This window comes from Capsicum annuum, chromosome 6, assembly GCF_002878395.1.
Source record: "Capsicum annuum cultivar UCD-10X-F1 chromosome 6, UCD10Xv1.1, whole genome shotgun sequence".
Lineage (NCBI taxonomy): Eukaryota > Viridiplantae > Streptophyta > Magnoliopsida > Solanales > Solanaceae > Capsicum > Capsicum annuum.
This window is the reverse complement of record NC_061116.1, coordinates 192,074,222-192,086,086: the sequence shown is the minus strand read 5'-3', so window position 1 is coordinate 192,086,086 and position 11,865 is coordinate 192,074,222. Positions and strand designations below refer to the sequence as shown.

Genomic DNA, 11,865 nt, shown 5'->3' with positions numbered 1-11,865 from the left:
GGGGGGGGGGGGTAAAATTATTTTTTTGAGGGTGGGCGGTCGGGGTAGGAGGTGTGACGCTAGGGTTGGGGTAATTTTTTTTCAAAAAAGATTATGTTTTTCTTTTGTGGGGGTTAGGGGGAGGAGGGTGGGGTAGGGGATAAAAAATCAAATTGATATGCATATAGAAGTTCTAAGTTTTGGCTTTAGAAGTTGAAGTGGGTTGGAATCATTTTTACCCAATCCACAGTTGACCAAATCCATATTTCTCCATATATTATATGGGCAGATTGCAGTCTAATCCATTAAGCTCAATCCATCCAAATCCAATCCGATCCACCCATTTGTCACCCCTAATCCCATCATTCCTGTCTTCTCGAGAATGTCTAAGACATACTTGTATGGGGAAGTAAAAATACCTGATCTGGATTGAGCAACTTCAATACCTAAAAAATACTTCAATTTGTCGAGATCTTTAGTCTAAAAATGCTGAAAGAGGTGTTGCTTCAAACTAATGATACCATCTTGATCATTTCCTGTAATAACGATATCATCAACGTAAACCACCAAATAAATACATATATTTGGAGCAATATGTCCATAAAACACAGAGTGATCTGCTTCTCTACGAGTCATGCTAACTTCTGAGAACTTTTCAAATCAGGCTCGAGGAGATTGTTTGAGACTATAAAGTGACCGACACAATCGACATACCAGACTAGACTCCCCCCCCTCCCCGAGCAACAAAACCAAGTGGTTGCTTCATATAAACTTCCTCCTCAAGCTCACCAAGGAAAATAACATTCTTAATATCCAACTGAAAAAGAGGCCAGAACCGAACAACAACCATGGATAAAAAAAGATGAACAAATGCTATTTTAGCCTCAGGAGAGAAAGTATCACTATAATCAAGCCCAAATGTCTGAGTGTATCAATTTAGCAGCCGGACTTTCACTGTAAAAACCCAACGACAACCAACGACTGATTTGCCTAAAGGGAGAGTAACAAACTCCCAAGTACCACTCGTATATAAAGTAGACATTTCGTCAAGCATAGCCTATTGCCACCCTGGATGAGAAAGTGCTTCTTTTGTGAACTTAGGGAAGGAGATAGCGGACAAAGATAATATAAAGACATAATGGGGTGATGATAGACGATGATAACTTAAAAGAGTATAATGATGGTTAGTATTATAAGTGGACTGTTTACCTTTTTGAAGTGCAATCGGAGGAGATAAGTCTATAGACGGTGTAGGACGGGAATCATCTGTGCGTGGTGCTCTACGTGAACGATTATGGTAAGTCAGGAGTGGTGGCATTGTCGATGGAGTTGTAGAAGGTATTGTAGATTCCTCAAAAGTTGCAGGTAAGACTGGTGACACTATAGATGGAGATGTATATGTAATGGTAGGATCCTCAAAGTAAGACCTCAGACATGTTAGGATGATCAGGCTCAAAAGAAAAGGTTGAAGCTTAAAGAATGTGACATCAGCTGACATAAGGTATCGATGAAGATTAGCTGAGTAGCAACGATATCCATTTTGTACTCGAGAATAACCATGAAAGACACATTTGTGAGCACGAGGGGTTAATATATCTTTCCCCGGTGAAGTTATGAACAAAACGTGTACTCCCAAAGACGCGAGGGGGAAGAGAGTAGGTGACTGAGGAAACAATACTGAATAAGGAATTTGATTTTGAATAGGAGATGAAGCTGTCCGATTAATTAAATAGCAAGATGCGATACTGCATTGTCCTAAAAAAGGATTGGACATGGAATTGAAAGAGGAGTGCAAGCAGTCTCAATGAGGTGCTTATTCAAACTCTCTGTTACTCGATTATGTTGAGGGTATATGGGATAAGAAGTTTGATGAATAATTCCTGGATGAGTCAAAAATTGTTGAAATTGGGAGGACGTATATTCTAAGGCTTTATCACTACGAAAGGTACGAATAGAGACGTTAAATTGATTTTGTACTTCAGCACAATAACTCTTGAATATAGGAAAGAATTCAGAGTGATCTTTCATTAAGAAAATTCAAGTACATCTTGAATAATCATCTCAAAAAATTCAAGTTCTTTTTGAGGATCGAGGTCATGAGCCAGATCGTTGGATTTGCAGATGTTAATTGGGAAAGTTCACTTGTGATAGATGTTCTATATCCGAATATTATGTTTTAGTAGAAGGTAATTTGATGTCCTAGAAGAGTAAGAAATAGAGTGTGGTTGCTCGATCTTGTGCAGCAGAATATCGAGCAATGGCCGTAGCCACTTGTAAGCTAGTTTGGATTAAATAGTTGTTGAGAGAGTTAAAATTTGGAGAAATCGGTGAGATGGAACTTGTGTGTGATAACCGAGCAACTCTTCGTATCGCATCAAATCCGATATTTCATGAAAGGACTAAACATTTTGAGATTGATTGTTACTTTGTGTGATAGAAGATACTTTCCAGAGATATTGTTCCAAAATTTGTGAAATCGAGTGATCAACTTGCAGATATTTTCACCAAGACCCTCACTGGTCCTTGCAATAATTACATTTGTAACAAGTTCGGTACATATGACTTGTATGTACCAGCTTGAGGGGGTGTTAGAATAGTTGGAATAGGAGTGGTATATAGAATTCTACTTGGAAAGGGATTATAATGTCATAGGACACTTGGAAAAGGAGTCTAGTGTAGTGTCTATAAATAGGGTGTCAATGTAATTATTTAGATAGGACAATTTAATAATATTCTTCTCTTATATTTCTCACACAGCTGTTGATAGAATTCCAAGGTGGTATTCTTAGTGGTCATTGGGTCAGTGTATCTTCTCCATCAATCTTCAGGGTATCAACTGTGTTGAATCTTTTATGTGATGTGGCCATCCTGTGAATGAATGAAGGTTATTTTGTTTCTATGTTTGATCCATGTAATTCTTGATCTTTGTCTCCATGGTATTTCTTATTTTTTGCTGCCTTATCAAATTCCATAGACAAGTCTGCCGTCTGAAGTCGTCATATGTCATGGGTCCTTGGTCTTGGATATTTTCTAAGCTAGGAATATGGCCAGAATATGCCCCTTCTTCTCCTTCGAAGAGCTTCTTAGAGTCTTACTCTACTCCTTAAGCTTGTTTTGTAAGAGACTGAGTTTGGAGGCTAACACAATGTCAGATCTTCCCCTTATATTAAAAGAGTATTACCAAGCCTGTACTGTACCTCTTAATTGCTACACATCAAGCCACCTGTTTTCAAACTTAAAGTATGTCTTCTTGAAGTTCAAGTCACCATATCAACGAAATGGGGTTGTGGCCAGACCCCTCTTTCAGTAGTGAAGGCTTTGGTTAATCTGCAAGAACTTTTCATTCCATAAAGTTGAGAAGAGGAATCTGTTGATTCTAGAAGCAGACCTGTAATTCGCACTCCTCCTCCATGTAAATGATTTCCCAAATGATTGACGATCAATTAATTCCAGGTCATTAATGCTTTCTGAAAAATCTGCCATAGCTTCAGTAATTCTGTTACAATCTATTCTCTCAGATGGAAATCTGGTTACACTAAAGTCACCACATTCCAACGATGGTCTTTCACACCCCAATAGGTGCTAGCTTCCACCATAGTTTCTTTTCTCCTTTCTTCACATTCAGCGTATACTGCAGTAAGGTACCAAGATAAATTCTGGTTGATCCCAAAAAGTTTGCCAGTGAGTTGGACTGCCCTTTCCATGTTCTCCCCCCCCAAAAAAGAAAAAAAAAATGTGTCCAGAAATACATAGATGGCAACTGTTTCACTAATGTTCTTACTAGGCTTCATTTATCCTCCTTGTTCAGCCCCCTCACATTCCACAATAGAAATTTCATCATGTAACAGAGTTTTTGTTTCTCCCCCAGTTTCTTTTTGATGAAGTAAGAGTTTCATTGGAAGGCATCAGGCTCCTGTATCTAGTTGCGAACAGTTTTTGGATGAAGTTTGCTCTTTAGTTACAGAATAAACTAAATTCATCAAGCATTTGGCTTTTAGTATATGAACAGGAGTTGAGATCCCCATCAGAACACCTATGGTTCCTTTCATTTCAGAAACACCAAAAAGATTTGAGGCAAGAACCATTGACCAAATCTTTTTGATGGATTTTCCAACTCTCCATTTGCACCAACTGCCATACGCATCTTTGATAGCGATAGGCATGGCCCAGGTGAGTCCAAAAATAGCCAAAAAACATGTTCCAAACACTGCTTTCACCGTGCAATGTAAGAATAGATGCTTTACACTTTAGAATTTCTTGGACACATATAACATCCTTTTACAGTTGGTATTTTCCTCTTACTGAGATTATCTCGAGCAAGGCGTGCTTCATATAAAGCCACCCTGCAAAAATAGCTCACTTTAGGGGGCAATTTTGTCCTCCAGATGAGTTTCCATGGCCAGTTGTATCAACTTTTGTTGGAACATAAGTGTGCATATATCCCTCCTTCACTGTGAAATCTTCTGGGATTATTATTTTTCCTTTTGTGCCTCTTCCGGTAGTGTCATCTTCTTCTGCTCTCCCCTATTTCTTTTTCAAAGCCCTTGAAAGAAGCCCGAAACTCTGCTCAGCCTAATTATGTTATTATGCACCCATTGCCCAAAGGGATACATATCTTCAATTCCTCGTCGAGTGTTGGTGTAACTGGCTGTAGAGGGGTTGGGTCTGTGTCATACACCACTTGATCCTCGAATTCCCTTCAGGTTCTCTTTTCTCTGCCCATGATGGTTCCTGGAATGGTTCTTGCACACTTGTTTTTTTGACCGAAATTTGTTCAAATCCTCCCAGCAACATCTTGTTCCTATCGCTTAAGTTTCTCCCTTGCTAAGCATTTTTCTACTTTTCCTTTGACTGAATAGACATTGTTTGGGTCCTCAGAGATGCTGTCCAAGTTTATGTTATTAGCAAACTTATGGTACTAACAATATTTTTAATCAAGTAAAGACATTTACTTGATGAAAGAAAGGATGTTAGTAACAAGTGGCTATGTTGTGGGCTTTCTAATGGAAATAAATTGGGCCTTATCTAAATAGCCCGACCTCCCACCCTTTTCAATAGCACGGCCCTGTTTGCTCTTTCCTTTCAAAAGAGTGAGCCCGTCATCTGGTGGGGCCAGTTTTTTCAAAATCGTACCCCTATTCACTTGCTCATCAACTCCACCTTTAGCACTGATAAAGGTACTGTCATGGATCTGCAAATCTTCCATACCCTTTCTCTTTCCTCCAACTTCCGATGAGATAGACTTGACTTCTCCACCTCGTAATCTCTTGTTGTACTGCAACTTCCCTTTTCTAATTTCCGGTACCTCACCGGAGCTTCAAGCCATATGGGTAGAGAGAATATGAAGTTCCTGCCGGCAATGTCGATTTCTGCTGGAATCTTTTCTATTGGACCTTTAGCTTGACCATGATGAGCTCATCTATTCTTCAATTTTCTCTTTCTCTGTCTCTAGCCAACCCCCCACACCTTTCACTGATTCTCTTTATTAATTAGTTTTGACCAAATATGGAGAATCCAAAACCTATAGAAAGTGATACGGAATAAGAATTGAACCCCTTGCACTCTGCTCCATGATTGTTGAGCTCGTCTTCTTACATCATTTCTGGTTGGGGTATCTTCCTTACCGGAGAATTTTCCAACTTGACATACAACAACAACAACATACCCAGTGTATTCCAATTTTCCAACTTAACATATGCCCTGAATATCCTTGTGGCAAACTGCATTGTGATTTTAGAGGGCCCACCTTGTCACCTGCCAATGGCTTTTATTGTGTCCGTTGAATTTTCCAACTTAGCATCTGCCAGAATATCTTTGTTGTCGAACTGTAAAGAGGTTTTAGAGGGCCCACCTCATCACCTACCAATGGCTTTTCTCGTGTCCATTTTTTGTGTATTGCGTACTTGTAACGCTCCTTCCCCTGTGTCGGTGGGATGTCTGTATCTCCGGGAATATTAATAGCTTTTTGTACCAGAGCATCTTTATTAATGAAGCCTTTAATTTTTATCACCAACTACTTCCATCGTTCATTAAATGCGTTCTTAGGTAGGATAATTACTTCCTTGTTCTGGCCGTTGACAGAATTGATTGAAACAAACCTCTCCTATATTGATTAAATTTGTGAGAGATAAAAAGATTTGACGAGAAATCCCTACAGCGCCACGACTTGAAAGTCTTTTCTCTGTTTTCTGCCACATCCGTAAGCCTCTTGCAGATCCATAGTAGTCCTCCTTTGCTCAAAACCTGTCTTCTCATGTGTTGTCCAGCGCGTTCCATCTATTCATACCAAGTCTTGGCCTGAGATGTGGAACCAGTGTTACTGCATGATTTGCCCCCAGCCAAAAATAAATCTTGGTAACCATGAATGGAAAGTAATAAAAAGCTTAAGATGCAAGGTTCGAGTAAAGCTTCAATCAAGAAAGTCACCAGAGATAAGGTTAGTAAAGCCCAAAAGAGGCTCTTGAAAAAGAGCCTAAGAGCATTTTGGTGGAAAAGATCTTTATTATTATGATTTTTGGTTAAGATATTCATTTGCTAAGGACAAGTCATTTAATTATAATATTTAGAATTTTGAAATCAACAAATATTTTGCTGATTACGTTCTTCCTTATTTGAGCAAGGTAAGAAGTCCAAATATATAGAAAATTAAATTCAACACAGATTTATCTTTTGTGTATATCACTATTTAAATTTTGAATTAATACCTGAACTAGATTGCATCATATGTTAGACAAGCTTATCTTGCAATCATATCCATCAATAACTTAAATTTTGATAAAACAAATTAAGAGTTTGAAGTCAACTTTAAAATTATTACTCTCATTTCACAATTCTAAGAATAATTGGCCTCCTCAATCAATAAAGGCCTTCTCCTAGGGTTCGTGTTCCTTGGAGATAATTTCCGCATCCCAATGTTTTTTTCATGAACTCATCTTTTATCTTAGAAACTTGAGTTTATTAATTTCTAGTATTGTTCTTGTTTACTTTTCCTTTTTGGGTGGTTTAAGATTTCATGTGTTTTGTTTTAATTAGTGAGCCTTGTTTGATATTTTTTTTTTCACGTACATGTTTTATAAATACCGACCTCATCGTCAATGTATTTTCGCTTAACAATTAGAAGTTAAGAGATGGAAAAAGTCTTTCTGGAGTCCCCCTAATGCTTTGCTGCTGCAGGTCATGTACTTGTTTCATGTAGTATTTACTATGAGTAACAAACATTATTTTGGTTCAATTCCATGTGGTGATTTCTACTTGTCTATATACATGATGAATACTAATCATAGTTCTCTTATTGCATATGATAAAATATTTTGATTATTAATTGATATTTTGAATTTTAACCGAGTGGTTGATTTATTGTATTTTTTATTGTAAAAATATGACACCTGAACCTAACTAAATCCTAAAAGCAAGCTCATGAGAGGAGGATTGCCCACTAGTTCATGAGAGGAGGATTGTCCAAGTCCATATAACCAAACCATCATTTCATTCCCCAATCAATGTGGGATTCGAACCCACTCTAACGCCCCATTTTGTGCCTAGCCTAACTAGAGCATGGACCGGGAGTCCAAACGAGAAAGGACGGACCTGGCTATGATACCATTTAAAGATATGACAGTTGGTCCTAGGTCAACCCCAAAAGCTAGCTCGCAAGGCGAGGATTGTCCAAGTCCGTATAACCAAACTACCAGTCCATTTCCCAACCAATGTGGGACTCTAACCCACTTTTACAATCACTATAACATAGTCACTCAACATTTCATATATTTTTTAATTCACTCGGATCAAGGATTCTCGCTTCTTTGTCGCCATTTGATGTGCGCCACCTGTCTACATTGGTTCTCTACGCCTTGATTTTTTCTTATTTAGTATAGTTTGTAAATTAAGCTTCCAAATTGCATAAAAGAAATCTTTTTAGAAGTGCTAATTCATTCACTGAATCACCATGTTTTGTTATTTGAACTACCACAAGAAGATTCCTTCTATGTATTGAATATCATGTACAACTCTGTATGACATTTATGTCGCATGGAAGAATTCCAAACAATATGTTTTTGTCTCACATTGAATAAAATAATCTCAAAATTGGAAGTCTTTTTTGACCTATTTGAATTGTCGATAAAAAATGTGTATTTCAAGAGAATCGATAGTAGTATTTGCTTGCTTCCATATCTTGTAAAACCATGGTTTTACAATTTAAATATGCTTGTTCGACCAAACTTTGAAGGTTAATAGAGGTGTAACGCAAATGTGGACAAAACACAATAGTGACATATGGGCTTTAGACCTTTATGTTGAAATTTTAACTTTATTTCGTATAGACATTACCATCAGAACTAAAATTAAAAAGATATATGAATATGCTGGAACTTGTAGTTAAGGAAACAGGGAAGCTAGAAGGCTCTTTCTGCTTATGCAAACTGTTCACTGGACCATCATGGGAGAAAAAAAGATTACTCGTTAAACAAAATTGATAATCATGTTGCCAGCTATCTGTATATCTACTTGCTTTCTTGTTGATTTTTTTGTATTTTCTCAAAGGTGAATGCTTATTGAGAAATTCATAGTTCTGTCCGTTTCATCATATTAATGCCCCAAGTACAGGTGTAAAATTTACTTTATATGTAGCATATATTTCACATAGGAACTTAACTTTCCAGATCTTTATTTGTTGAGAAGGCCCGATTTAATCAATGGAAGATATTGAAATTGAAGAAACAAAATCAAGGAAGCAACCTAAAATAGAATGATGGTTGAGGTCTTGAAGATGATTTACTGAAATAAATTATGCATCAAAATTATTTACATTTTATTTGTGTTACAAAATGTTACCTTTTCTATTTGTAACATTTTCCTACATGAATTTAGGTGTTATTCCCTACAAAGCATCGGTATATATATCATGATATATATCATTTATTAGAAGTTAGAAGTGTTAACATATGCGTACACATTTACTGTTACGTTATAAATTTTACATGCATATTGTACCATGCATTTGACTACTTTGTTTTTCTTCTGCTTTTATTAATAATAAGTGTTGAGAGGTAGGTGTAATCAAAGTTGCTTCCTTCATTGCTCCACTGACCATAGTATTTTACTACTTTAGTCTTACAAATTCCAAAGAATTAACTTCAAATTGCATATCTTAGTTCCCTTGCTGCAGTAAGCCAAAATGGGGGTGGATTTCTAGGTTTTGAGAAACATAGTTTGGTTATAACTCTCTTTTTTTCTGTAGGGGGGTAAAAGGCATTGTGCCCAAAGCACAAGCGCTCTCTCTCTCTCTCTCTCTCTCTCTCTCTCTCTCTCTCTCTCTCTCTCTCTCTCTCTCTCTCTCTCTCTCTTGTCTATATTGTAGAATAGCCTACTGATAACCTGAAATTGTGGCAAAACAGGTTGTACGTGCATGTGCGCATGAACAATTTGCGAGGCTCCTTTTAACGTATGATGAAGAGTTGGATTTGTCATCTGAAGCACATCCTAGGGAGTCTGAAGTTACAGGTGCTGATGCTGAAGAAGAACCAGTAGGATCTTTGATTTCAGTTTCTGTAGCAGATGTCCATGATTCCCTGGTTCTTAAAGTTGAACCAGATAATAATATTGAAGCATTTCCGGCTATTGGATCTGATGATTCTGTGGGGATAGTGTCTGACGAGGCTATATCTTCCTCAAGAGCAATGACAGCTCCAAGGGGGGGAAAGACAGCCAGTCTGGAAGATGCGTCAAATAGCAGAGAGAAGAGCTTTGCGGTATGTGATTTGTCAAAAATGGCTCCTAAGGTTCTAACTGTTGCTGATCCAATCTCCACTAAGTTGGCTGCTATTCATCATGTCTCTCAAGCTATTAAGTCTCTTAGATGGAAACGTCAAATGCAAGGCAACAGAATGGATCTGCAGAATAGTGGTAAAAATCAGGATGAGTTGCCTTCAGCACCGAGTTTTTCTCTCTGTGCATGTGGGGATACTGACTGTATTGAAGTTTGTGATATTCGAAAATGGCTTCCGACTTCAAAATTGGATAATAAGTTGTGGAAACTAGTTCTATTGCTCGGAGAGTCATATTTGGCTCTTGGACAAGCTTATATAGAAGATGGACAATTGAATCAGACTTTGAAGGTTGTAGAGTTGGCATGTCTGGTTTATGGATCAATGCCTCAACATCGGGAAGACTCTAAATTTGTTTCTTCCATCGTCATTTGTTCATTAGCGGAGGTTGAAAGTGATGATAAAAGTGAAAAAGCTGGGTCTTCGCTATCTGATGATTGTTTCATGTATAATCAATCATCTGACAGTTACCTCTTTTGGGCCAAGGCTTGGACACTAGTTGGAGACGTGTATGCTCAGTTCTACTCGACAGATGCTAACAGGAGACCAGTACAATCAGAGCAAAAGCCTTTAGCTAAAGAGTTAAAGATGTCATCTGAAGTTTTGAGGGAGGTTGAAAGGCTCAAGAAGAAGCTTGGACAGTCTGGTCAAAACTGTAGCTCATGTTCCTTATTGAACTGCAGCTGCCAGAGTGATAGGGCCAGCAGTGGAAGCAATGCTAGCAGTAGTAGTAGAGATGCACGTTCAAAAAATTATGGCAGAAAACAGAACAAAAAATCACATACCAAAGCAAACATCCATTCACATTCTGCAAGTTTTGTGGATATTCATCAGAAGGGCGAAAGCAGCACATCAGAGAGTAAGCTCTTGATGCATAAGAAAAATATTGCCAGAATGGAAATCTCTAATCAATTGACAGATATTTCAGAGGAAAAAAATTCAGGAGCTACCAACTCTGATAGAGATGATGTGGGAGTGAAAATGCAAGGAATTTCAATGCATAAATGTTCTGAAAGTTTGAAGGAAGAAACTGAAAGGGAAAGTGGGGGTATATTTAAGTATCTTAGAGGTACTATAGCTGGAGATGCTGATTCCAATCTCTCGATTGCTTTGAACTGTTATGATGAAGCTAGAAATGCAATGGTTGGACATCTTACTACTTCAGAAGACTTGCAATCTTTAATCAAAAAGAAAGGATGGGCGTGTAATGAATTAGGCCGTAAGAGGCTGGAAAGGAAGGAGCTGGATGAAGCTGAAGTTGCTTTTGTTGATGCAATAAATGCATTTAAAGAAGTAGCTGACCACACTAACATTATATTGATACACATGAATTTAGGTCATGGCAGGAGAGCTCTAGCAGAAGAGATGGTAGCAAAGATTGAAAATCTCAAGCAACATGCAATCCTCCACAACGCATACATGCAAGTTCTCCAGGCTGCCAAGATGGAATACAGGGAATCTCTGAGGTTCTATGGATCAGCAAAAGCAGTAGTAAACAATGTTACTGAAGAATCAGATTTGTGTTCATGCAAGGTGAGAAATGACGTATATACTCAGTATGCTAATACATATTTAAGGCTTGGGATGCTACTGTCCAGAGAAGATACATGTGCTGAGGTTTACGAGAACTGTACCCTTGAGGATTCTTTCAGTAGACCTAAGGTTGGCCGTAGAAAGCATGAGATTTCAGCTAATGATGCCTTTAGAGAGGCTTTATCCGTCTTTGAGTCACTGGGTGAGTTACGGAAACAGGAAACTGCATTTGCATGCTTTGAGTTGGCTTGCTACCAAAGGGATTGCTGCTTGAAATTTTTGGAGCAAGATCAGAAGAAAAATGGCTCTTCCAAGGGCGGAAATAGGTTTCTTCATAGAGTAAAGCAATATGCTTCTTTGGCTGAGAGGAATTGGCAGAAATCCGTGGATTACTATGGGCCAAAGACACATCCGTCGATGCACTTGGTTATTTTGGTGGAGCAAGCTGCACTATTATTGAATCTGTCAAATCATCTTCACTCTAACATGGTATGATTATATACATCTCTGTACTTGTAGAATCTTTTCA

General features: G+C 38.0%; 1 protein-coding gene across 3 annotated transcripts in view; it reads left to right on the top strand.

Moving 5' to 3' along the window:
- The window catches only part of LOC107872784, a 55,539-nt gene that overhangs the window by 40,479 nt on the left and 3,195 nt on the right, over positions 1-11,865 (top strand). For all 3 annotated transcript variants that reach the window (XM_016719386.2, XM_016719387.2, XM_047413655.1), the window contains one exon: positions 9,375-11,825. In XM_016719386.2, coding sequence (XP_016574872.1) covers positions 9,375-11,825 — 2,451 coding nt within the window. The remainder of the gene's footprint in view (positions 1-9,374; positions 11,826-11,865) is intronic.